Below are 27,920 nucleotides of genomic sequence, written 5' to 3'. Positions count from 1 at the left end.
CGTGATGGAAACCTTGAAGTTCCTGTATGGTAGACCGGAGTTAATTATTCACACACTTTTGCAAAAAGTTAGGGCCGTTCCCTCGCCGAAGCAGGATAAGCTTGACATGCTTATTGCGTTTGGTATGTCTGTGCAAAATTTTTGTGACCATCTAACAGCAGGTGGACAAGAGGAGCACCTTCACAACCCAATGCTATTGTCTGAATTGGTTGAGAAGCTGCCAGCAAATCTAAAGCTAGAGTGGTCGTTGCATAAACAGAGATGTTCCGTGGTAAATATGAGCACCTTTGCGGACTACATGTCAACGTTAGTGCGGGCTGCTGCCGACGTAACCTTATCGATTGAATCGAAGCCGTCACTACATTCAGGCAGGGCCGATAGAAGTAAAGAAAAAACGTTCTTCGGTGCACATTCTGCCGAAATAAACTTAGAAAAAAAGGACGTTAGCGGTGATCTCATTCGTTCATGTTTTGTGTGTAAAAACATCAACCATCGTGTTAAAGATTGTACAGATTTTGCTAATATGAGTCAGCAAGAACGTTGGAAGACGGTACAACTAAATAAGCTCTGTCGGAATTGTCTAGGGGCTCATGGACGGCGGCCATGCAAACTGCAACGATCGTGTGGACAGGATGGGTGTCAGGCGAAACATCATCCACTGCTACATAGACATCAACAGGAAAATAGTGCTATCGTTTCGGGAGCTGTATCAAATCACCATTACACTGGGCGCGCAGTTTTATTCCGAATCATACCGGTTACATTATACGCGAATGGTCGTTCAATAAACACCTTCGCATTCTTGGATGATGGGTCATCGAAGACGCTGGTGGAAGAATGTCTGGTAAGGGAATTGGATGTTAAAGGAGAGGCTCAGCCACTCTGCTTGCAATGGACGGCAGGAGTTACCAGGGCAGAAGTAGATTCTCAGCGTGTGGAGCTGGAAATTTCTGGCCGTGATTATCAGTACAGATACACTATAAGAGACGTAAGGACGGTGGGCAGTTTGGACCTACCCTTACAATCAATTCATTATAATGAAATATGTGAAGTGTTTCCACACATGAAAGGACTGCCGATCACAGACTACGATCGGGCAACGCCACGTATACTGATAGGGAGTGATAACGCTCATTTAACGGCAACGCTCAAGCTTCGTGAAGGTATGCCGGAGGATCCTGTAGCAGTTAAAACCCGATTGGGATGGGCGATATACGGATCAAACCGAAGCTCATCCGCTCGTCACGTTCATAGCTTTCACATATGTGAATGTGAGCAGGACATTAAGCTGCATGATATGGTATCCACATATTTTTCTATTGATAACCTCGGTGTTTCGTTAACAACATGTCCAGAGTCAGAAGAGGTGCAACGAGCAAATAGAATTCTGCGAGAGACGACCAAACGCATCGGAAATAAGTATGAAACTGGACTTCTGTGGAAGTTTGATGACTTCAAATTCCCAGAGAGTTACACGATGGCAGTTCGACGTTTGCAGTGTTTGGAACGACGCATGAGTAAAGATCCGGTTATCGGGCAGAGTATTCGGAGACAATTGGCAGAATACGAGACGAAGGGGTACATTCATAAAGCGACTTCAGAGGAATTGCAGGAGGCTAATCCCCGTCGGATTTGGTATTTACCGTTGGGTGTGGCCATAAATCCCAAGAAACCATCGAAAATCCGTATATTTTGTGATGCTGCTGCGAAAGTAGACGGCGTTTCATTGAACAACATGTTGATTAAAGGTCCTGATTTATTGACATCTTTGTTGAGCGTGCTCTTTGGATTTCGCGAATACCGAATCGCGTTCGCTGCTGATTTAATGGAAATGTTCCATCAGATTTATATTCGCCGAGAAGATCGGCATTCGCAGAGGCTTCTGTTGCGAACAGATCCGAAACATAAACCACAAGTGTATCTCATGGACGTAGCCACGTTCGGGTCCACATGCTCGCCGTGCTCCGCCCAGTTCGTTAAGAACATGAACGCGTCGGAGTACGTAAATGAATACCCAAAGGCAGCTCACGCTATCACCCACAAACATTATGTGGACCTTGATAGCGTCGACAGTGTAGATGAGTCGGTACGGAGAGCGTCGGAAGTAAAATTGATTCATGCTCGTGGCGGATTCCATTTGAGAGGATGGATATCAAACTCTGGTGAATTTCTCTCGCGAATCGAAGAACAGAAAAATCACTTGGAGAAAAATCTCACATTCAGACAGGTGGATTCAACAGAGCGCGTACTAGGCATGTATTGGCGCCCAGAAGAGGATGTATTTACCTTTGTGACGTGTATGCCATCACCGATAAATCACCCTACGAAACGACAAGTGCTCCGTACGGTCATGAAGATATTTGATCCTCTTGGACTTCTATCATTTTTTATTATACATGGAAAGATTCTTATCCAAAATATTTGGAGAACCAAAGCAGATTGGGACGAACCCATTAACGAGGAACTATGTAATCATTATTCCCGATGGCTGGGAGTACTCACCCAGCTTGATTGCGTACGAATTCAACGCTGTTATTTTGCGCATCCAGCTGACAAAATAAAAAACCTACAGCTACACGTATTTTGTGACGCGAGCGAGGAAGCATACGCCTGTGTGGCTTACCTACGAGCTGAAATCAATGGTATCGTCGAATGTGCGCTGGTGGCCGGGAAAGCAAAGGTAGCGCCTTTAAAGCCGTTATCAATTCCTAGACTAGAGCTGATGGCCGCGGTAATTGGTGCGAGACTGCGCCAGGCGATAATCGAATCTCACTCGTTACAGATCACCCAGACTATTTTTTGGTGTGATTCAAGAACTGTCCTAGCTTGGATTCATGCATCAGATCCCCGCAAGTATCGACAGTTTGTTTCTTGTCGTCTAGGAGAAATATTAACGCTGTCAAAACCCCAGGAGTGGCATTGGGTCTCCACGAAAGATAACATTGCTGATGAAGGCACCAAATGGAGTTCGAATCTAGATTTTTCTCAGAAATGCCGCTGGTTTACAGGGCCAAAGTTTCTCTACATGCCCGAAAATTATTGGTTGACTTCCCCTATAGAAGACACGAAAGAAGAGCTTCGGCACTGTTTCATACATAAAACAGATGAAATTTGTGAAGAAGTTGATTGGGCGAGGTTTTCCAACTGGAAGCGACTCTGGCGTACCATTTCATTTGTGCGCAGATTTCTAACTATACTACGGGCACGAGTTTCCAATTCAGCGGCTCCAAGTGGGGCTTTTACGCAAGATGAACTCAAGGCAGCTGAGGTTTCTATTTGGCAGTACGTACAACGAGAGACGTATCAGTGTGAGTTGGTGATACTCAATGACGCCAGCAGAAAACTTGAATCGCATAGCAAACTATATAAACTTTCACCTTTCATTGATGAAAACGGAATTATACGATCTGAAAGTCGACTTCTTGCCGCGACATACCTATCATTCGATACTGTTTGTCCTGTAATCATACCGAAGAACCATCACGTAACCTGGCTGCTTGTAAATTGGTACCACAAAAAATATTTGCATGCTAACGTTGAGACTGTTGTAAACGAAATAAGGCAACGTTTTCACATCTCAAACCTTCGAACATTAGTTCGAAAAATAGCGCGGCAGTGTCCACAATGTAAAGTTAAAAAAGCTCAACCATTATCACCACGCATGGCACCCCTTATGTCTGCGAGATTAAAAGCACATTTTCGTGTGTTTTCATTTGTGGGTGTCGATTATTTCGGACCATTGCCAGTACGCATTGGGCGTAGTCACAGTAAGAGATGGGTGGCACTTTTCACGTGCCTCACAGTAAGAGCGATCCACTTAGAGGTAGTGCACACATTATCAGCGGAATCGTGCAAGATGGCCATTCGTAGGTTCATATCGCGCCGTGGTTCGCCATTGGAATTTTATAGCGATAATGGGACAAATTTTCTAAAATGCAGTAATGAACTGCAAGCTGAAATAGCTATTGGAGACATCGCAGAAACGTTTACGAACCGTGATACCAGGTGGATATTTAATCCGCCCTCAGCCCCACATATGGGTGGAGCCTGGGAGCGTCTCGTACGCTCTGTGAAAACATCCTTGGCATCAATGCAAACGACAAGAGTTCCTGATGAAGAAACATTTTCAACCATATTGGCCGAAGCTGAGAGTGTGGTCAATTCAAGACCTCTAACATTTGTACCGCTCGAGAATGAAACGCAAGAGGCGCTCACGCCTAACCATTTTATCCTCATGAGCTCTAGTGGCGTCATACAACCGCCAAAATCGATATTGGATCCGAAGAAATTAGGCAGGAGCAACTGGAATCTGGCTAGGGAGCTGACAGATCATTTTTGGCGTCGATGGATAAGGGAGTATTTACCCGTTATTGGCGTCGAACAAAGTGGTTCGATGACGTTAAGGATATCGCAGAAGGAGATTTGGTAATCGTCGTCGACCAATCGATGCGGAATGGTTGGACTGGAGGCCGAATCGTCGAGGTGATGAGAGGTTCGGATGGACGAATCCGAAGAGCAAGGGTTCAGACATCCAATGGTGTTTTTCGCAGACCGGTGTCTAAATTGGCTTTGCTAGACATTGAAGACAAGTAAAACTGAGTGAAATTAGCAGTTCTACGGGCAGGGGAGCTGTGGATTCGAAGACCCCTCGAAAGAGTAAGATGAATTGTCAAGCGACAGCATTGCCAACGATGTCGAACACAAAACTAGAGAAAAAAAGAAAACCAATTGATACAAAGCAGAACACATTTTCTTACGTTGCGTGAAATTTATTTAAATATCTTTTGTGAAATAGCTATTAATTACATTGTAAAATTATATTGTAAGTACCTAAACGAAAAGAAAATGAATTAGAAAAATTATGGCTAATAATAACTTACATATCTAGGCTGATAGCTGAAATACCTTGTCGGAAAATAAATCATTTGAGGAATTAGAGGTTACGAATAAATGTAAGGAAAATTAATTGTAAAATTTATTAAATTTAATAATAACAAGCTCTTTAGCTTTTAGCGACTCGTTAACAAAATAACCGGCTGATTATTCGCCAGTGAGCGCTCAAAAGACGTCCGAAAACTCCTCAACACATACGGAATAAGTATTTACCATTTTGCGAATTCTCTTCCTTCACAAATTTTCCCAAATCCAATTCTTCAATTTTGGCTCGCATCACTGGTATCATAAACTTATGCCGTTTCAATTTTTATTTTTTCTTCTATCGTCAATTTAGACGAAAATAACAGAAACAGAAATTTACTGAACAATATTCACGGTGAATTGCCATAATAAACTTGTTGTAAAACGCACTGCCAATTTTATTTGACGGCATGTTTCACTCACACATGACTGCGCAATAATAATTCACCAACACATCCACCAATGTTGGCACGACCAACACGAGAAACTGTGGTTCAGCCACAGCGTCACGCGAGTCTTGTCTCACGAGCGCAGCGCCGTCTCGCGTCATCTAGTCAATTTGCGCTATTCCATCTGTTTTCATTAATCACAGAAACAGGCGCTTTGTCGCGTCTCAATTTGCGCCTAGCCATGTTTTCTTGTAGTAATGAATAAGTTTGGTCATAGAGCTTAGAGAAATCTAGATTTATATGTGATTAATAAATGTTATCGAGAGTAGTTTTCAACTAGCAAAAATCGCACCTCGGATGTACCTCATTTGGTTACGATATCGCCACTGCGCAGATCTACTATAACTAGTAAACAAAATGTAAATCAACATTTATACTAAGCCATCCTTCATAACATTCTCATCACAATTCAATGTGATAATTTTTTAATCTTTTTAGCGTAGAAAGATTTCTTGAAACCGGGAAATTTAAAAAAATGCAGAAACATCATCATTTCACCGGCAGGTTGCAAATCTGACGTCAATTCGTCAATTTATTTTTTTAAACCATTCAATCCTCTCTAGTATATAGGATCACTACTTTGGGTTTGCTAGTTGACTGTTTTGTTACGTAGGTTAGGGAAGCATCTCTTTGTTTACATCAAATGTAACGACCTTGATCAAATGTTGCAATCGTATGTCAGATGGTTGTGACTTTTAACTACAAAACTTTCGAGTTCACAAGTTTAGATCGGCAGTGGATGAATTATTCTGCGAAAATTTCAATATCACAAACATTGGCTTAGTTTAAAAGATATTCGATGTGCAAGGAGGTAGGTATACTTTGAACTTATGTGGGCAATGTATGGTTTTAGTTTTTCCCATAGTATTTTTTTTCCATCCATGTAAGAGCTCCTTTCCAGATGATATCATTTTAGTTCACGTCGTATTGATTCATTTAGCAGATGCTATTTTTGAGTAGAATGTTAAGCTGATAACCAGACAAAACACAGTTTGATATCTTCGATAAACTGTAATTTTATGTACCTCTCTCGAAGCTAAATCTAAATAATAGTTGATAGACTTTTGGGACTTTCTAAAAAAAAACTATTGAAAATATCGTAATAGATAGTATTTTTTTTCAGATATAACGTGAATTTCGCCCATCAAATATGGAGTTGTCGCACAGCCTCACGTTAAATGAAGACGCCCTCAACCAAATACCGGAGCAAAAGCGTCCGGTTTTCATTTTCGAGTGGCTTCGCTTTTTGGACAAGGTTTTGGTCGCTGCGCAGAAATCCGACATCAAGGGATGTCAGAAAAAGTTGGTTGAACAACTAACGCAGCACATCCAAGGTTCACCGGGACCTCCAACGCGGAAGCTGATAGCGCGGTGTTTAGCAACATTGTTCTCGGTTGGTGATACCTTTTTGTTGTTTGAAACAGTGAATAAGTGCAATGATATTCTGAAGAACAAAGATGACTCGCCAAGTTATCTAGCGACGCGATTGGCTGCGATTTGTGTCGTTGGATGTATGTATGAGAAACTCGGTAGAATGATGGGTAGGTCATATGAAGAGACCGTACAGATCTTGACAAAATCCTTGAAAAATGCCGAGTCGCAGGTGCGAATCGAGATAATGTTAACACTGGAGAAAGTTTGCGCAGGAATGGGGTCTGCCATCTCCAACGTGCATAAGGATATCTATAAGGTCGTTCGTTACTGCCTTACTGATCGTGTGATGGCGGTTCGTGTAGCAGCATCAAATTGTTTGCTTGAGATGACTAAACACGCACCATTTTTATATACTAACGAGCTAGAAAGTTTGGCTTCTCTGTGTTTTCGGGCATTCGATGGTTGTAACTATGAAGTCAGATGTGCAGTCGCGCAACTATTGGGAACCCTTATCGCGTGTACACAGAATGGAAGCTTGAAAAATTTTAACAACATGACATCGTCGGCTTCGAGCACTAAATCGATGCGAGTCATTTCTGCAGACGAGGCCCTATCCGTGTTAATGTCTGGATTTCTCAGGGGAGGAGTTTCTTTTTTGAAAGGAACTGGTGAGATTATCAAAGGCAGCTCGGGTGTCAACCGCGAAGTTCGCGTAGGCGTAACACATGCGTACGTTGTATTCGTACAAACAATGGGTGGGCTCTGGTTGGAGCGAAATGTTCAGAGTTTCCTTGTACATGTGCTCGATTTAGTGGCAAATCCGAAAGCCGCCTCTTCTCACGTTGACGCTGTATATTCAAGAAAATGCATAAATTTTATCTTGCGTTCGGTGATTGGAAAAATGCTAGGGGAAAAAGCACAAACATCTGCCTGCAAAGAGCTAGTTCACATTATAGCGAAACAAATGAATTCAATCGACTTCAATCCAGAAAACGCAAAAGATTCAAATCAAGAAACGTTGTTCAGTCAACATCTATTGGTCTGTGCGCTACAGGAGCTAGGAAGTTTGGTCCTATTGTTGGGTACTACTGCACAAAATTTACTCACTGACCAATCATTGAACTTTATCGATGCTACTTGTGCGGTACTGATTCATCCATGTATGGCAGCAAGACTAGCGGCTGCATGGTGTTTAAGATGTTTGTGCGTTGCCGTTCCTAGCCAGATCACTCCATTAATTGATAGATGCATTGAGGCGATTGAAAAAATGAGAACGTCTCCGGACGCCATATCTGGCTATAGCAGTGCTCTCGCAGCTGTTTTGGGAGGAGTTCGCTATTCGCCACTTGGCATACCACACACAAAAGGAAAAGTGATATTCAATACGGCAGAAGAGCTGCTACGAACTGCAAGCCAAAACAGTCGTCTATCTCTCAACAGAACACAGGCAGGATGGTTACTTATTGGCTCCATCATGACCTTGGGAGTTCCCGTAGTTAAAGGGTTGCTTCCGCGAATGTTGCTCTTGTGGCGTAATGCCTTCCCTCGATCTACCAAGGAATTAGACTCCGAAAAGGCTCGTGGGGATGCGTTCACCTGGCAAGTAACTTTAGAAGGTCGTGCAGGAGCATTATCAGCGATGCATAGTTTCCTACTACATTGTCCAGAATTAGTTACTGATGACATAACAAGGCGTTTATTGACACCTATTGAAAGCGCATTAGCTATGCTGATAAAGTAAGTTATATGTAATGTTTGAAGTCGATAGCTAAGTATGTCTTTTTTCAGTATCACTTCGGTTCTGAAGAACTATGGACAGCACCTGAAAGCTCCAACAGCGATGGTTCGCTTGCGACTGTACGAAACGCTTTCATTGCTCCCAGCCAGTGCGTTGGAGTCGTCATATACACATCTATTGCGAATGCTCGTATCCGAGTTTACATTAACCGAGAACCCTGCCAACACGACAACGTCACTCTTGCGACAAATGTGTCACGCAGACGACTCTATCATACTTGGAACGTGGCTGCAAGAAACGGATCATCGTACGATTGAAGACCAGGTTAGTTTGTTTTACTATACATGAACATTTTTCGAATGAAAATAACACAAAGAAATTCTCCCACATGAATTGTTATTTTTACATTTATTTTTCCTATTTTAAATAAAACTTAAACTTCCTCATCGTAAGATGGAACCAAATCGTAAGGCAGACGGCGAATATGTAAGTTACACAGAATATAGTTTTGACGATCACGCATAATCATGCAATTATGTTCACCATGTATCACCTTTCGTCATTTGTTTTTGGTTGTCGCTTGCGAAACTGCTTACAGTTTGTGTTTCTCTTTTGATTTTTTAAAAACACATCGAAATATTTACACGTTATAGATCAATTCGCTCCAAGCTTCATTTAATTAAAAGCATTTTTTGTATATATTAATCCGTCATCTTCGTCATAGGCCCGAATGTAGCAATTTAATTCCGAGAATCGTGTTGTTTATTGATGATTACTGATGCGGGTGTCTCTAGCGAAAGGCAATCTTTAGTTCAGTCTTAGTTTGGATTTCACGGTAATAGCACGTGTGGTTCATTTTTGGGCGTGTTTTACAAAAGTGAGTGACTCATTTTAAAATCAACGTGTTGATGGAGTAGTTGAAACGGGTGATTGGCTGTTGGCCAATAAATGAACGAACGTGCAGTTTAGAGATGCGAGGCCACTTCTTCGACATCAACATCATCAACGTCCACAGCCCCCATCTAGGTATCATGGAAAGCGATACGGAAGAATTCTACGTAGTTAGAATCATTGGTAGGTTTAGTTAGGCGCCCATTTGCGATCTAACGAAAATGGCGTAAGGCTTATCGATTTCGCTGGCTCCTTCTTCCAGCATAGCCTACAACATCGTTACTCCTGGAAATCACCACAACAAAAGGAAACCCAAATTGATGACTTATTGATCATCGACGTCAGAACCTATCAGGGCGCCAACTTGAGACAACTACTGATGGTCAAATTGCGTTCTAAACTGTCAGTTGTCAATAACATAAAACAAAAGCGCTCACCACGGTACCACCTACGACGACTGCAGAAACGAACGCAATGCTCCAATGGTTCGACGAGTGGCGAGCGCTTCTGAGCGAGAATGATTTATGCTGCAACGAGCGAGCAACTATATCGACTGAAACGGAAGCAGAAAGCAAATTTCTTTCATAAGAAACAACTACCTTGAAGAGAAAGGGTGTAACGAGATGGAGCTGCTTTATCGCTCTCGGGAATCGCGGAAGCTTAGAAGGTTAAACGCCTCGCATATAGGAGAACAATACGGCGTTGACGATCCCCTGCGATGAGCGAATTAAAGGAGGAAGAACCAGAAAGCAGCTAGTTAAGAAGGTCTCGCAGTGGAGCTCTTCAAGAGAGGTCCGACAAAAAACAGTGTATGCACCGGTTGGTAGTCAGGACCTGAGACATAGAGCAGCAACCGGAGGAGTGGAAAGAAGGGGTATTTTGTCCCATCTATAATGAAGGTGACAAGCTGGACTATGAAAACTATCTTATGATAACAATCCTGAATCATGGATTCTGAATGCTGTGACCAAAACACGACGATTGGAGAAAGCTAAAAAAAATCCTGAGTCGGTTGAAACATCCTCATCATATTAATTCTGTAGTCTTTTACTCTGATGAAAAATAAAATTAATCAAGATCAAAAGGTGAATCGAAAGAATAACAGGTGATTTGCAGTAGATCATTATCAAGTCCCTATCGTCATGTCAACGAAGTTCCGACCCTTCTGATGATTCTTGTCGTAGTCTCCAGCGAGGGGGATGTAATGCCCGCAGTTTTCTTTGATCGAGGACTGAATGTAACAGCCGTAGTATTCTATGTTCTGCAGGATGTTGTTGTCCCGTGAATGAAGAAGGTTGCTGCTGACCGTAAGTTTATCCTCCAACAAGACGGAGCATGTGCTCATAATGATGAGAAAACACAGAAATGGCTTACTGAAAACATTCCGGAGTTTTGAAAGAAGCAAATTTAGCCCCTAGTTGTCCCGATATCAATCCTTCGAATGCCCAGTGCTAAGAATCATCTACGGTGATGTACAGGAAAACGGAATAACATATGCATAAGAATGGATTTTTTTTAGTGATTTTCCAAACCCTGCCACCTGTTGTGTACAGAAAAAAATTGACAGTATCATCAGTTGATTTGCAGCAGGCATTGCAAAAACAATCAAGCTACTATGCTTAATGCTTTGTTCGTGCTGTCAGTTCCAGTCAGAGCGTAGAAGTTGGTATTGGGCCGGGAGGTCGATACCGCCGGCCAATTAATGAAGGTCCCGCCTCGTTCCCCTACATAGGTTTGAGTTGGTCGATTATCTAGTTGATAATTAATTAATACATAACCAGTTTTACAAATAAAAACGAACTGGTTTAATTTGCAGATATGAAATCACCTCTTTGTGTTTCCGGTATTTCACTTAGCTTCGTCTATTCAAAAGTTTCTTCGGACATGTTTGTAAGAAGTCACAGCAATTATTTCAGTTCAGTCAAATCTCAAAAGGAAACGCTTGCTGTCCCGTCAAGCTATCTCATAGCACCTTCTGAGTTCACTGTAACCTGACTGCCAAAATTGTCAGACTATTAACTTTTCAGATTAATCGAACATTTGACCCGTTGGATGAATTTCAGGTTGTAGCCTATCCCTTCATTCTGGCGGTTGTCTGCTTGATCCTTAAGAAATCGCTATTGAGTCTGCTTTGCTCGACAACATTCGTTCCCTCGATCTTAAACGAACCCCAATCATAGCTGTGCTCCTTTTTAACGAAACTAACATATCAAATTCCACAATAAGAACAAACTCTACTATGTTCCAATCGCTATCACAATTCAGATTTCTCATGGCTGCATTATCGCATATTTAACTTATGTAGACTACTTTCTATTTTCTTTTTTTTTCTCTTCTCATTTCTATAAACATACAAAAAATCCTTCATTATCATTGAGACGAAGATGGCAGTTCATTCTTTCATACACATACACAAACACAATTCTTTAAAAACAACTTCGTTAAATACAATTTAACCAATTAAATTACATTTTTGATATGTGAAATACACTGTTGTTTAAAATCCACTAATGTGGTTGCTCTTTTAATGTGCTTAGGCATCGAATTGAAATAACTAACACCTTTAAAAAAAGGGAGTTCTGTGACACCCTACTTAAGAAGTTAGGTGTTCGTGCTTCGTCTGCATTTCCGATATTATGTATTCCACTTGCTGCTGTTTTAGGGATAATGCTGAAAATAAATATCAGTTAGGTAGCAACTTATACTTATCTTTTGCACTATCAATTACACTTTCAGCTGGTTACAATTTATCACAAAATCAAACAAAATTTATCACAAAAAATGAAATCTTCGCCGTTACAAAAAGAATAGGACAATACCTGGCGAAATAGACATTTTCGTGTGGAAGCGTCAGTCTCTGGCTCAGATTCAGAAGGAGCGACTGGGGATGCTGGATGGTAATAACGTATTTCCGGTGAAGTGCGACATCATGGTCATAATAGATGACGACCTGGGTACTAGCACGTCCTCCCTGAGATGAACCAGCCAGGAGGCTTCCACTCGACAAAACAGTGGTTGAAATCACATTTCTACTCGCACACTCCATGTTTGCCAAACTGTCCCGTTCAATTTCAAGATTATAAACTTTGCATTACCTATCATGTTCATGTTATCTTGCTTGTTTTAGTCCAGATCAAGGAAAGTGAAGTGGAAGGTAAAACGTAATGTCAAAATTGCCGTTTAGGCGCTACTCACGTATGTTTGAATTTGTTTACAAATATAGAACGCATCTAAACAACACTAAAACACTTTGAAGCTTTTTCGTCAACGAAATTTCTCCGGACAAACGTATTTTGGAGCTTGCTATGTGAGTTCTGAGTGAGTTCAAGGCGTGTTATAAGGAAAAATAAATCTCAACTATGTACTATTGAAAAACACACTGCTAACTTTATTACAGCTTTCTGTTATCCCGAATAAAACTTATCATCCAAAACGTACGGTAAATAGGATCTTCGCTTCCCACAAGATTCTTGTTTTTGGTGTGTAATTTTTCAAATGTTTTAAGGCTGCAGTGGTGACTTGTACCGAATGACGATTCGTTCTGTGTGTTTAATAGCTAATTGTAATAATATGACTTCACGGACCGTTTGAGTTCTCTCGTGCGATACACGACCGACGAACAGTGGCTCTCCGTCCTCACATTCTCCTACCGGAATAGCATTCGGAGGGACGTTACTTCCGCTGGCCGCAAATCTAGTTTGTGCTGAAAATAATGAATAGCGACTCAAACAAAATCAAAATTTCAAATCAATATTTCTAACAAATATCGCGCGAATAATAATTAAAACGGCATTTTAACAATGAACAGTCCTACATAACATCCCATACTTTTTATACTTGCTTTGACATATCCCTCCACTGAACGAAAGAGTGAGTGGTCTGCTCAAAATACTAGTTCACTTAAGTGAACGGTTGGTCAGACCGTTTTGTCCACCTTTAGATCCGTCATTATGGACTTGTGAACCTTTTTTTTTTTAAGAAAACACAGATTCTTTGAGATATTGAGTTGAAATTTATGCTGGTTGTAGTTAAACTATTACTTTTTAAAAATGAAATTCGATTTTGGTCATATGACAACAACGGACCTGTTTACGGCATCGATTCGTTTAGCCCAATTTTCCACCACTCGGTCACATATCCTGACCGGAACGTTGCGAATTTTGCTTTGGATGTTGTTTCTGAGCTCTTCTGAAGTTGCTGGCTTGTTGACATAGACCAGTGACTTGACATAGCCCCATAAAAAGAAATCCAATCGACAGGTCCCTGTCTCGAAATAACATGTTCACTAAACTTACTTTTCAATAAATTCATGGTAACGTGCGCTTTGTGGCAAGTGGCACCGTCTTGTTGAAACCATATATCATTGATATTAAGATCATCCAATTCTGGTCAAAAATAGTCTTCCAACATGTCGCGATAGCGCTCTCCATTGACCATAACATGACGGTCGTTCTCATCGACGAAGAAATATGGTTCAATTACCCCTTCGGCATGAAAACTACCCTAAGTAATTTTTTGCAGATGCAATGGTATTTCTTGAAGCACCAATAACGCATATTTTGCTTGTTGACAAAGCCATTTAGCCAGAAATGAACCTCATCGTTGAAAATGATTTTGTGACGAAAATCAAGATTCGCCAGAGCCCAATCGGAGAAGTTTCGGTCAAGTGGCTTTAGTTCTTGAGTAAATTGGATCTTGTAAGGATGTAGTTCAATAGCTTTTCGCAAAATACGCCCGAAAGAGGTTTGGGAGATGCCCAGTTCTTGAAAACGCCGTGCAATTGCCTGATTTTGGTCATTCCGGATGGATTCACTTGTGGCCAGAGATGCCAACCTTCCTGATTTTTCAGGATTTCCCAGACTTTTTGGCACGCTCCCTGATATCCTGACAAACACTCAATTTTCCCTGATTTTTATAAAATTATCCTGATTTTTCCTGATTTTCTACTTTTTGCTAAACCAGAAAAAGAAATCCATTTAAATATATTGGAAGTTTTGCTGGTTGTGTATGAGAACTGTCATAATAGTCTACATTAAATGTAGACTGCTTACTCTTTCTTTCAATTATACTCTATCTGTTCGCATTTTCGAAGGTACATTGTCGACATTTTTTTTAAATTTGAAGTTAACGTGAAAGAAATATAATCTATGAGAATCATATGCCCGAAGGCTCTCGCAATTCAATCTCAATAAAAAGGAAGTTTAGAAACAGGATAGGAACCGAAACGATGAAAGGAATATTAGCGACCAAAAATTATGTACAGTTAAATAAAAACGATACAAGTTTCATTACATTTTCGCAGCAAATAACATCCAAGTATAACAATCGATTTACAAGAATTTTAGAAGTATGAATCATTTTTTTTATTAAACTGTAATTATTATTAAAAAGTGTTTTATTTCTTGAAGAATATATAATAAATTGTTTGTAAAGCAAGAAGTTGCAAGGATGATCCATGAGACACGACAAATGAATTAGCAGGTTCACTACATATGTTTAAAATATCCGTTCATGTGCATCAGTTGAAACTAGAGATGGGCAAACCGTTCATGAACTGATCAAAAGAACGAGTTCACCCAAAAGAGTGAACGAACTGCCGTTCTTTTTTGCTGGGCAACAGTTCATATGAACTGTATACCCAGTTCAGAACGAACTGTGTACGGTAAATGATGAACTGATAATACAGTTCAGAACGAACTGACCGCCGACTGAACGGTGTATACAGTTCAGAACGAACTGACCGCTGACAGAACTGTGCATGCAGTTCAGAACGAACTGTGTACGGTAAGCGGTGCGTAAGAGGAAAGAAAACGAACGAGTAATAGATGAATGGTGCTGCAAGGTAAATAGTTCTCAAATTAACGAATGGAAACAAACGATAGCCCCATGAAACATCAAAAATAATATGTCGGTATTGTCGCTTCATAAAAAAACGCTTGTTGCGTTTTTTTATGTTGTGTTCAGGATACGATGGTTTTAAATTGGATTGTTAAATTATTTATCAAATTTCATATTTTGGAGTTCAGGGTAAATATTTCAGTAAGTTGTTATGCCAATCTACCTCACTTATAAAATATAGTTGAAAGTTGATTTAAACAGTCTTGTTGAACAGTAAAATTCACGTCGCTAATATGAAATATGTTTTATATTATATCATATTGTGCTCGATAATTTTGAGATGGACGTTCGCGGTTTGGGTACAGTTTTGCTATAGCATTTATTGCAATATATCGTAAGCAAAGCAGCACAATGCTAGTTCATGCTGAAAATAATGAATAACGACTCAAACAAAATTAAAATTTCAAAATCAAAGTTTGATTTTCTATTGTGCTAAGTTATTTCTAACAAATATCGGACATATCCCGCAGTGAACTGCTCAAAAGAACTAGTTCACTTAAGTGAACGGTTGGTCACTGAACGGTTCATTAAAGTGAACCGTTTTGCCCACCTCTAGTTGAAACATGGTTACGTAAGTCGTTACGACTTGTGCGTTTCATCTATGCATCGATTTTTTTTCAAAGCAAGTCGTGGCGGGTGATACAAACGGGTCATTTGAAACAATCCGACTGACCCGGTCTTCACCTGAAAAAAAATTATGATCTGGTTTAGGTGGTATTGGAGAGGAATTCTGTATTGTGAGCTTCTACCAAACAACCAGTCGATACATTCCCACAAATACTGCTCGCAACTCGACAAATTAGCTTCCATAATTAGTTTATGTATAGAATTGTTAGGCTACCTGAAAGATTTCAGAACTTCCTGAATTGATTTCAAAACAACACTGTGCATAGGAAAATCAAAAAAATTATACTTTTGTTTACTCAAAAATGGATACGAACTTTCCGGACAACCCAATATAAGCTATCCTGATTTTCCCTGATTTTTTGCCCCTGCTTGTGGCTGCGATATTTTCGTTGCTTCATGCGGACCACCGACTCCGAATTTCGGTAGTAATTTTTTAAAAACTATTAACACGTTGACTGCCATGTCAGTCACCGGTGACTGACACTGAGTTTTCGTTCAGGCCGCGTCAGTCACCGATGACTGACAGTATAACATATGATAGTAAAGGTAAATAATATAAGAATATAACCTCATAAGCATTCCCTTTCGAACCGAAATACCCTCCACTGCGATAAGAAACGATGGTTTTAATACGTTTAAAAATGTTCATCCAATCGTTATAAAACCGTGGCACTCAAGATGTTAAGCGTTGCTCGTTCGTGTACTTCACCATGATAAAAATGTTGATTTTGACTTATGGCGGGTTTACATTAGGGAGATCTATAGCTATAGATGGATTTATTCACGTGAACATATGTGTAAACGGGTGAGAATAAATATGATACACTTATTCGAGGTATATATAACTTGAATAAATTTAGCATATGTAAACGCTTGTGAATTTCTCACTGGTGAGAAATCACTAAAGTTGGATGCAGTTCTACTTTAGGTGAATAAATTCACCGAAAATATGAATATATTCATTATAGAAGTTCACGCTAGTGTAAACGGTTGATGCGATTTCTATAAATCTCATCATATTTCTTCACATGAATATATCACTAGTCTAAACCCACCCTTACGTTTTGAAATAGACAGATCATTAAAATGTTTGACCCTTTAGAATAATTACCAATTCACATTTAAACTTATAGCCTAAGATAAGATCAGACAATAGGGGGTCTTTTACGGACCAAATTTCTGTCAGATACGGACCAAATTTCTGTCAGTCGTTCTGATTTCTGATTGGTCGATTTCGATAAATTTTGTAAACAAAGTCGATTTTTCCAGTGTTGCCAATAAAAATAAATTACGTTGGGTTTGTATTGAATTTAGAAAAAAAATGAATTTAATTGATATTACGATACTTAGTTTAGAGGAAATGTGAAGGAATTGTATACACGTTTTACCTAATTATTTTGTTACTATATTTTGATTGAATTGAAAAATTTATATATATATATATATATATATATATATATATATATATATATATACATCCATTTCATGTCAAACCGATATAGTGCTCCTCAGATTTCCATGAAAAGTGGTAGTTTCTTTCTTTATTGCAAAATATTAGACCCGTATTTTTTATTTTTTCGTTAGGGTGACCTTTTCTTATTTTAGGGTGGTCCGAAAAATCATTTTTTTCAACTTTTTCCTAAAAGTGCCTTTTTTAAAAATTCATAACTTTTGAATCACTGAACCGATTTAGATGATCGATATATCAAATTGAAGCCAATTAATCTTTTTTGGAAAAATATTAGGCTTGCCAAGAAATCGAATTTTGTTTTCGTAACTATTGATTGTAGTTGTTTTTTGTTATTTTTATGTTTTTTGTTTTTATGTTTTTATATTTTATGTTTTTTCTTGAAAGCTGAGGATTTATTACATAATATATCTCGATATCAGATAGGCTTTTTGTGTTTTTGAGTGACTTTTCAAAGTTAACCGGTCGTCCGTAAAATCATTTTTCCACTCTTATCCAAAAATAATTTTTTGCAAAAATTTATTACATTTGAACTACTGAACTGATTGAGATGATCGACATATTAAATTGAAGCCAATAAGCCAATCTTTTTTGAAAAAATATCACACTTACCGGAAAGATAGGATTCTAGTCGCATAGGTCTAGTCTAGTCACATAAGAATATTGAACGAAGACTTAAAACATGTTAAATTTACAAAATAATGACTCTAAAACGAAAAAAACACCTCTCTAGAACCCTCTTTCCAAGTTCAATACTTTTTTCAATATTTTTTCTATTAAAAATCTACCTCATTGGCTTCAATTAGATTTATTGATCATCTGAATCGGTTCAGAGGTTCAAAAGTTATGATTTTTTGAAAAAGTCATTTTTGGGAAAAAGTGGAAAAAATGAGTTTTCGGACAACACTAAAATGGAAATGGACATAAGTTTAGTTTAATAATAATCTATTTGGTTTCTGATACTAATATATTTTATTTCTACCATGCCATGCTCCTGCTATCAAATTTTCGTTTCCTTGTTTTTTTGTTTTCTCCGCTTTTTAAACGAAAAGATATAAATTTTTTTATAATGTCATTCCTTGTTTTTTCACAATGGAATAAAGTGGATGGCAAAACATACATTTCTCCTGCCATTTTCTTCGGCAAATCAGCTTCGTTAGGTTCCAAATGCGATTTCATATTTCGGAATAGAATTTCCATTGCTAAGAAGAAATTAAAAGTCTCATCATTCACTATGCAGATTGGAGAGTTAGAAGCTGTAGCTCGCAAATATGAAAAAAGAGACGGTTGATACAATCTAGGTTGTGTTTTGCTGACTACCAATCTCTTGTTACACTGCTGACATGTTCTTTCCCGCTGAATAATTTTTTTGATGATGAAACCAGCTATATAGAACAACGAATTTTGTTCTGTTCTGTCGAGAAAAGTTTTCGCTTCATCGACGGTGTACTCATAGTCGAATTCAATATTCATATCATCCACATTATCACTAGAATTAGATGAAGCTGAAATTCGATATGATGTCGATGCTGCTTCATTGTCCATCAATTTCTGGGCTGAACATTCTTCACGCCGCTTTGATAGCAAATCTATCAATCCAATAAGATGTTGTTGTGTATCGGCTGTATACGAAGCATTCGGTACTACGGTCATGTATTGCGAAAGAGTCACAATTTTCAAGTTATTGCTGAATTGCAATGGAGTTGGGCGTCGTTGCTTTGCACGAATCAATGAGAAAAGACTCTCCAGACAATCTTGGACGAACCGCGATGTAAATATTTGTGGGTGTCCTTCATGCAAAAGCCGATCTGTCAACCTCACAATTGCATTCGTGCAAACGATTACACTTGTTTGCCATGGTTTCCAATGTCCGTGTCCTACTTGGAGATCATACATTAACCGCACCATGGTCTTCAGATGAGCGATATCCTCGTCATATTTCATAGGATCATTCAAACAAAATACTTTTTCTTCTGCCCTATTATTGATAAGCTCGAACCATCGAGCAAAGTCTTCTATGAAGCATGCGGTAGTAAGAAGCTCCGGTAATTCTCGTATTTCCGCATGAAACTTCAATGCTGCAGCCACCGTCCTGTTGCAATATTTTGTTGCGTTGCATACTTTCATTTTATCTATTGAAGATGTTCTGTTGTCAAAGCACACATCCGAGGCCGTTAGTCTGTGACAAAGCCGCAACGTGTTGTTTATTTCGGAGTTCACGATTGTGGTTAAATGGTCTCGATGAACAATATTGGATGTTAGCTTTTTTTCACGAACATACCAATCCGGAACTTTCAGGTAGACATTGTTCAACCAGCCATGTACTGTATTTTTAAATACGTGTACGGGATCGGGTATGATCTCTAGCATTCTGTTCTCAGCGTTTGGATGAGGTATCGCAGCATTTAATGTCTCATTTTTGCGACGAATATCGATCCCCAAATCCTTCCACATGCGCTGGTTTTCGGACCCGGAATCTGTTGTTATAAAATGGACACGCAAACTGATTCCCTCTGCTCTTGAAACTGCAGACAATACAGCATTCTTCAAAAACTCTTTTTGTATAGAGTTGCCGGTGTACTCGAAAGCAACCACCTGTTTCCAGCGCGCTGCGATTCCAACTAGCATGAATACCAAAGCGTTACAGGCTAAAGTTTGGGACATAGGAAGCGTTGTTGTTCCAACAAACTGCTTCGTATTTTGGCAAAACTCATTTGCCTCGTCTATGCTCATTTCGTCTAGAACCAATCCGCAGTCCTTTTCTTCAACCGACATTGTGGAGACTTTATGTTGTAGCAGCTCGAATATATCTTCAAGAATACCTACAAAATATCATTTCATATATTAACATGCGATGAGACATATGATTATAATTACATACCAGGACTGAAACGAACTCCTTCAATTTGGCGTAGTAGAGTCCTCGTGGATGGGAACGGGAAGCCTTTTTGAATAAGCTTGTCGTATCCACCTTGACATGCAAACCGAATTTGTAAATTTTCCGTAATCGTTTCATTGGCCAACGTTTCACTTTTTTAACCTCTCCTGTTAATAGCTTAATTTGATCTTCTCTGAAAAGCTTCTTCAAGGGTTGTTTTCCACGAATTCTCGAGGTCAGATATCCGCATTTTTTCTTCCATTGTTTTACAATTCTATTAACGGTTACATCAATATAAAATATTAGAAAATAACATATTTTTTGACACACTACCTTTTCAGCTTGGAAATTTGATGTTTCAAACGAAATATTTCTTCCTGTAGTTGTTTATCTCCTTCATATACGTCAACCAAATCATAATTGTTCTCAATACTTTGTATCTCTTCCCATTCCTCATTCGCGGATGCAGCTAAGGTCGGAATTTTCGTAACTCCATTTTCATTGTATTTCCCATCAACAAAATGAGCCTGTATATATACTAGTATTAGGATATGTTTTAGAATTAGTTTTTAATACTTACGCTACATATTCTTGTGCTTGATTTGATTTCAAAGAGTGGAACTTCAAATTCACTGTTCACGCAAAATCGAATCCATTCTTTCCGAATATTTTTGTCTTGAGGGAACCGATAAAATTTATACTCAGGATGAGTATCCGTCCTTCGCTCACAATTTAAGGCTTTACACTTCATTTTTATTTTTGAATCACGTTTTGTATGAATAAAATGGCTTTCTAACGTTGTTTTGGTTGTATTCCTGCTCATATAATAAGATAGAATGTTTTGGTTCAGACAATGAGAATCTGCATAACGCTGTAACGGTTGTCAGATTAGATTTATTTGCTAAAAAAAAATCCCAAATTTGTTTTGGAAACGATTATATTATAGATATGGGTATTTAAAAGACTTATTTTATCCTTTTAAAGCATATTTTTGAGATTGTTTATTTGAAAATATGCAATAATCATTGAATTCGCACCAACCAAATGTTACGATTCATTAAAATAGAAATTTGAAAAATCAGATATTTTATAATATTTGGCAGCTCTGGCATCTTCATGTCATGGCTTCGTTTTTGGACGACGAAGAAGAGTAAGAAGCCAGTTGTCTGGTCTTGTCTTAGCTTATAGCGAATTCGTTTTTGTTCAGTTTCAACCCCAGTGCCGCACTAACTGCTGTCAAAACGTTTTTTTATTCACTCAGTTTCGCACTAGTTCGCCCCGAAAGCTGTTAGTTTCGCACTGAGATGTTTCACGGGTTGGCACTCGGGTTCACCAATACAACTATACTGAACTGTCAAGTTCCGAATATTGTTTTGGAAAATCTCAAAATAAAGACTATGAAAATGGAAAACCTGCTGCTTTTGCTTTTGTATTATTGGAATCGTAATCCAATTCGGATTCTGATTTTGAAGAGTAGAGTAGACGGCATTAAGCTACGTGTGCTTTCATTGGGAGGTGAAAATAATGTTGGATATTCAGGTGGAATAAATTTCAAAATCAAAATTATGAATGAAAATTTACTTTAACGTATCGAATATTTATTTTATGTGATTAAATAAAAGTTTTTTTCCGATATCGCAGAATATTGAACGAAAACTGTGTCTAATGATGGTTTTATATTATAATAGTAATTATTTGTGGAACAAACAGGAAATGCATCGACAAATGGTTAAGTGAGTGTCAGAACTACATGTGTTAGGTAATCAAACAATATTAAGTAAAAATTTTCATTCAAACTTTTATATGTTTACACTGCACTTGGCCCTTCTGATCTGAGGGAGAACAATTTACCTCCCAAGCACTAATATCACCACCAGACGTCGACACTGTACATTTGCCGTCGTAAATATAAACAAATCAGACTATATAACGCACACCAACAAACCACCGCATTCGTGAAACTGAAAACGTTTTTTTATTACAGAGTCAGTTTGGCACTGACTCAGTTTTAAAAACGAATTCGCTATTAATTACTATAATACCGCCATCAGCCATCAAAAATGAACTGGATATTCCATTCGCAGAACGAACAATTTTTTTCTAATTGTGTTAGTAATTTAGAGCTTCCGTGTAAAACGTTTCTCATCTCTTCCAGCTCCAGCCGAACAGTGCTGCAGGGTCCGGAGCGTTGGAACACGATCCATGTTGTTTGTACCGAGTCATCAGCAAGGGAGAACAGTGTCCGGGGCCGCTTCCACTGGGGGTTGCAGTAATCGATATGTCGGTTACGCTGTTCGGTCTCATCTTCCCCAAGGTTGCTAATAAACATCGCCTTCAAATGTTGGAACATTTTGGAGAGTGCATAAAGCATGCGAAATCTTCACGCCAAGAAGCTGTGCAAATGAATATTTTCACTGCGCTACTTTGTGGATTGAAAGGATTGACGGAAACCAAATCTAGCATTGGTCAAGATGAAGTGAGAAAAAGCGCTACAAACCTAATTATCAATGCTTTGATTTGTACCAATCCCATACTGCGATGTGCTGCCGGGGAGGCTCTTGGGCGAATAGCACAGGTTGTGGGAGATTCGCGGATAACCGCCGAACTGGCGCAAACCAGCTTCGATCGTTTGAAATCGGCAAGAGACGTCGTCACAAGAACAGGACATTCGCTGGCTCTGGGATGTCTGCATCGTTATGTTGGTGGAATGGGTTCCTCACAACATTTGAATACCAGTGTGTCCATTCTGTTGGCATTGGCCCAGGATGGAAGCTCGCCCGTTGTACAAGTGTGGTCCCTATACGCACTATCTTTGATCGCGGACTCCGGAGGTCCTATGTTTAGAGGATATGTGGAACCAACGCTCTCTCTGGCTTTGAAATTGCTTTTATTTGTTCCTCACTCACACGTAGATGTTCACCAGTGCATTGGTCGTGTATTGAGTGCGTTGATCACTACGGTTGGTCCTGAACTGCAGGGTAATGGCGTGTCAATTTCAGCGGCGCGTTCGTCATTCCTGTGTGCTGCGGCGATTATGCAAGCTCACTCGGATCCATTGGTTCAGGCAGAAGCAACGGGCTGTTTGCAACAACTCCATCTATTTGCACCTCGTCATGTGAATTTGTCTACTTTGGTGCCCAATTTGTGTCAAAATCTTAGCAGTAACTATTTAATGCTCCGCAAAGCCGCTGTCTCCTGTCTTCGTCAATTAACTACTCGCGAGGCGAAAGAAGTGTGTGAACACGCAATGAATCTGGTGAGTGATGATGAAAAATTCGCACTGTCAGATTACGGATTACCGGGTGTGCTGTTCGGAATGCTTGATACCGAGAGTGATAGAGTAATGATCAAGAATATCCATGACACCATAACATCGATGCTTCAAATACTCGCTGCCGATAATTTGTCACAGTGGTTGAGTATGTGCAAGAATGTGTTAACAGTAGCATCGGAAACAGCTCTAACAGCAGGGACGGCTGATGTTGGCAGTGTAAATGAGGAAGCTGATGACGATGCCGATGACAACGAAGCGGATGATGATAACATCGAATTCCACGCGGAAGATAATCAGGCCACACATCCAGCGGTTCAACCCCGTTGGCCTACACGAGTTTTCGCAGCCGAGTGCGTTCGAAGAATTATCCTAACTTGCGAAAATTCTAATGCTGCACATTTCGATCTGTTACTAGCGAAAGAAATGCAAATAACGAAATCCCGAGGGGACTATTTGGTTTTGCATTTGTCCGATTTGATTCGAATGGCATTTATGGCGGCTACCAGTGATTCCGATCAGCTCAGACTGGATGGTTTGAAAACTCTTCAAGAAATAATCGACAAATTCGCGCGAGTTCCAGAACCGGAGTTTCCAGGACATCTTCTGCTCGAACAATTTCAAGCACAAGTGGGAGCAGCACTGCGGCCAGCTTTTTCACAGGACACACCCTCGCATGTAACAGCTGCAGCTTGTGAAGTATGTTCAGCATGGATTGGTTCCGGAGTTGCTAGAGATTTGAATGATTTGCGCCGAGTGCATCAATTGTTAGTGTCGAATCTGAGCAAACTTAATAAAACAAACAGCACACAGCTATACAATGAAAGTATGGCCACTTTGGAAAAGTTAAGCATACTAAAAGCCTGGGGCCAAATATATATAATGGCAATGATGGGAAATGGTTCTGCTCCGGCAAGTTCTGTTCTAGAAACACTATATTCGTCGTCGAGCACTATTTCACATCTCTCCCCTGACATGAATCGTCTAGCGCTAGATGATGATTTTGGAGATTTTGAAAGTCGCGGCGAGAGCTTACTTTCACTTGTGCAGCCTGAGTTGAGCAATCTTTCTACCCACTGGCTGGCAGCTTTGAAGGACTATGCGCTGCTTTCGCTGCCGGTAGAATACGCGAGCCAGTTGCCACATGATGGTGGATCATTTTATACCAACGACACAATGAATCTGGCAAAACCACATTATCTGACATCTTGGCCTCCCATATTATATGCTGCTGCCTTGTGGTTAAATGCGGAAGGATTCGTCAAAGACGAAGAAAATATTTCAACAACAAACGAAGACGACAAAACGAATGCCAACGACATAACTAATGTTCCAGCCTTTGAGCGAGCAAATCAAAATCTTACAACGGGAAACGCAAACAGCACAATCTCTCATGGCAGCCCAAGCGCCGATCGGTTCCATTTGGTGTTCGGAATATGCATGGAAGCACTTTGCAGCACTAGGACCAACGAAAAATTGGATAGTGTTATTGCATGTTTGCAATCTTTATACACAATCTTCGACTCGAAATGGTCCAGATTGATGCTTTCGAAAAATAAATCACTGCCCATCGAGTTATGTAATGTTTTACATCGATTGATTCTAACGAGAGATAGTATAGAAGTTCAGTATCTGTGTTTGCTGATCTTGAAGCAAACCATTACTGCGGCCAACGAGTCTCTGGAGTTAGAAAAGCGTGACCATACAGCGAGCTTGGTAAGCAAAATTGACAACGGTAACGATGAGGAAAATTTCGAAGTCGATAATCTGGGAGAAGGGGGTGAGGAGGGGGAAATATTACCGGGCAAATCGCACGTGTATGCCGTTATGGAAGTAGTCTTATGTCTGCTCGCACGCCAGATTCCTGCCATGAATCCATCCCAAAGTACACGTGTTGCGAACGAACAACTGCAGCGGCAGATGAATCAAGCTAAGAATGGGTTATTCAAGCTTTCTGACGATAACAGTTTACTCGTATCTATCGCTATTCAGAGCATGACGGATCTCACGAAACTATGTTCCCCGACAGGTAGGTCGTTTTTTCAATTGTTTCCCCGTTTATATTCTTTGAATTTTTCCAACTTATAGGAGCTTTATCTATTCTTCCAACAATGCTCTACCTCACTACTAGCGTTATCAAAGAAGTCGCTACAAAATCGATTAACGATGAAAGTATTTTGGCCAACTCTAATATTATTCAGTCGGCGTTGCAATTGTTGAAAACATGCGCTGTAGATCGGTATAGCAAACATGAACAATCAGCCGATAGCTGGCGAAAATTGTTGCAAAGTGCGCTTGGTAGGATTATAGATCTCACCAAGACGGGATGCGAGGAAACCAAACTGGACGAGGTCACTATGATGTTGGCTATCGCCGTTTTCCTACTTCACACTCCTTCTACATTAGTATCGGTACCAAATTTGCAATACCCCTGTATAAATCACTTCAGACAGTGCTTTCTGAGTGGTTCGCCTATGGTTCGTTTGAAATGTGTACAAACGATGCGCTCCATTTTTATCAATACCGATTTGAAAGTTTCCACACCATATATCCACGCATTGGCACCGAGGCTGATCGAAACATTGTTCGCGGAGGCAAGCCGTAACCCGCAGAATGATATCGAGCTAGCATTCACTCTGGAAGGAATTACCACTTTGGAATCTTTAGTAGCTTTGGCAGAACCACAAAATCGTAAGTCTCTTTACGATGTTTTTCTCTACCATAAATTATAATTAATAACAATCATTATTAACGCTGGCATATTAGATGAACTAATGCAAGGTAGAACGAGTCAGGAGTGTTTGATTAAGGTGTTTGTTTAACTGTGTTTTGTATTATTTTAGGTATTCAAATGTTGAATCTGCTGGTCCCAATTCTCATCAGCTATCTTCTGGAACCGGAGCGATTCCGTGTGGAACCAAAACTGTGTGTACAACTGCACGAACATGCCCTGCAGTGGTTAATGAAAATTGGACCGAAATATCCACAAGAATTTAAGATGTACATGTCACAATCACCGGAACTGCGAGTCAAGCTTGAAGCTGCCGTAAAACGCAACCAGATGCACGTAATTCAGGCAAAAAGTAAGAGCGAAGCAGCTAATGCAGCCGCTCGTGCGAGCATGACACAGCAGCAGAAACCAACAATCCAATTGAAAACCGATTTCAGCAATTTCAGTGCTATATAATTTACGCACAGGAGCTGGAGTAAAACTAAGCATTCTAATTAAAACATTTAATCCAGTTAATCATTCTTATCCAAGCAAAACTCCTAAAAACATTTGTCTGCAAACTGGAGCATGATATCCATGCTAATTATTTTAGAGAATGACGAAAGTATACCCCGCTTAACTTCGAAGTAACTGATATAGAATTTATTAAAATGGGTGAACCTAATAACTGTTAATATATACTTCAACGGAACAATAAAGTATTACTATTATGACTACTGCATGAAATATGCAAGGCTTAATCAAATATTACGTCCCTGTATCTATCTCTATTATGTAAATCGAATCGAGAAATCGATACAATGCCCAACAGTATTACACCGAGCAAAACTTTGTATTTTGTAAATTGAGATAATCTTAGCGAATCGAGTTCTTGCTCGAACTTGCTTGCATATATTTAAGCGTTTCAGAAGTGTTTCCAAAAGGAAAATATCAGGAATGCAAACCAAATCAAACTAATTCTCTAAAAGTATGCAATGAGCAAACCAAGCCACTCAAAAAATTATGACAGTTACACCGAGAGCCTTTAGTCCGTCGATGCCACCGAGAAAATCTCCTATTTTATAAATCGAGATAATCCTATCGATTCAAGTTCTTGCTCGAGCTTCGTGAGCTGCTAATGGCATATATTTAAGGATTTCTGAAAAGTTTTCCAAAGGAGAATATCAGGGATACAAACTAAAACAAACAAATTCTATGCAACAAGCAAATCGAAAAAAATCGAAAATGATGACGATTGCACCGATAGTTTTCACTCGGTCGATACTATCGACTTTGCTCGATATCGACTCGAATTACACGATAGGGCCCAATATTTCCAAAATCATACAATTCAGATTCGTAGAGCTCCGTAATAGCAACTTCTCGAGCTTGCTTAAGTCTCTTTCAGGTTGTGCTTGTCCGTTTAGGAAACCTGCTTCTGATATCACACACAGCCCCAGTAGCCCACAGCCCATTAACAAATGTAGGGATGTAAAAAACTCCAAAACACTCTTCCATGTAAATGATTTACTTCCATTTGTTTTAGAGAGTCATTGATGAAAATGAAAGATAAAAATGCCACTAAAGTAAAAACTGCTTCGTTTCTATTTTTTAGTAACGAAGACAATCTCTTTGGAATACACTTCTATTGGGTGGTCCGGGAAGTTTGTGGCACCACTGCACAATGGTCCAGGAAGTG

At 39.6% G+C, this 27,920-nt stretch overlaps 3 protein-coding genes and 1 pseudogene across 6 annotated transcripts in view; 2 read left to right on the top strand and 2 right to left on the bottom strand.

Moving 5' to 3' along the window:
* Positions 1–523: 523 nt before the first annotated feature.
* On the top strand, positions 524–4,429 carry LOC129774147 (uncharacterized). The gene is made up of 2 exons (XM_055777844.1): positions 524–2,802; positions 3,940–4,429. The coding sequence occupies exons 1-2, from the start codon at positions 524–526 to the stop codon at positions 4,427–4,429; spliced, it is 2,769 nt and encodes a 922-aa protein (XP_055633819.1).
* Positions 4,430–5,587: 1,158 nt separating this feature from the next.
* LOC129780734 (U4 spliceosomal RNA) lies at positions 5,588–5,704 on the bottom strand (annotated as a pseudogene).
* A 315-nt stretch (positions 5,705–6,019) lies between these two features.
* On the top strand, positions 6,020–26,958 carry LOC129774962 (HEAT repeat-containing protein 5B). 4 transcript variants are annotated; one of them, XM_055779082.1, is made up of 8 exons: positions 6,020–6,177; positions 6,490–8,477; positions 8,529–8,802; positions 8,932–8,964; positions 22,396–25,540; positions 25,600–26,202; positions 26,278–26,292; positions 26,355–26,958. In XM_055779082.1, exons 2-8 carry the CDS (start codon positions 6,517–6,519, stop codon positions 26,696–26,698), a joined length of 6,375 nt encoding a protein of 2,124 aa, XP_055635057.1. In that variant the 5' UTR covers positions 6,020–6,177; positions 6,490–6,516; the 3' UTR covers positions 26,699–26,958. The 4 variants fall into 4 exon arrangements, with proteins under 4 accessions (XP_055635057.1, XP_055635059.1, XP_055635058.1 ...); XM_055779084.1 differs by lacking the exon at positions 8,932–8,964; XM_055779083.1 differs by lacking the exon at positions 26,278–26,292.
* The window catches only part of LOC129774963 (dentin sialophosphoprotein), a 31,890-nt gene continuing 16,744 nt past the window's right edge, over positions 12,775–27,920 (bottom strand). Inside the window, exon 5 of the mRNA XM_055779087.1 lies at positions 12,775–13,072. Coding sequence (XP_055635062.1) covers positions 13,016–13,072 — 57 coding nt within the window. The 3' untranslated portion in view covers positions 12,775–13,015. The remainder of the gene's footprint in view (positions 13,073–27,920) is intronic.

This window comes from Toxorhynchites rutilus, chromosome 3 (assembly GCF_029784135.1).
Source record: "Toxorhynchites rutilus septentrionalis strain SRP chromosome 3, ASM2978413v1, whole genome shotgun sequence".
NCBI classification, from domain to species: Eukaryota; Metazoa; Arthropoda; class Insecta; order Diptera; family Culicidae; genus Toxorhynchites; species Toxorhynchites rutilus.
Note: the sequence above shows the minus strand (reverse complement) of the source record. Positions and strands in the feature narration are given on the sequence as shown.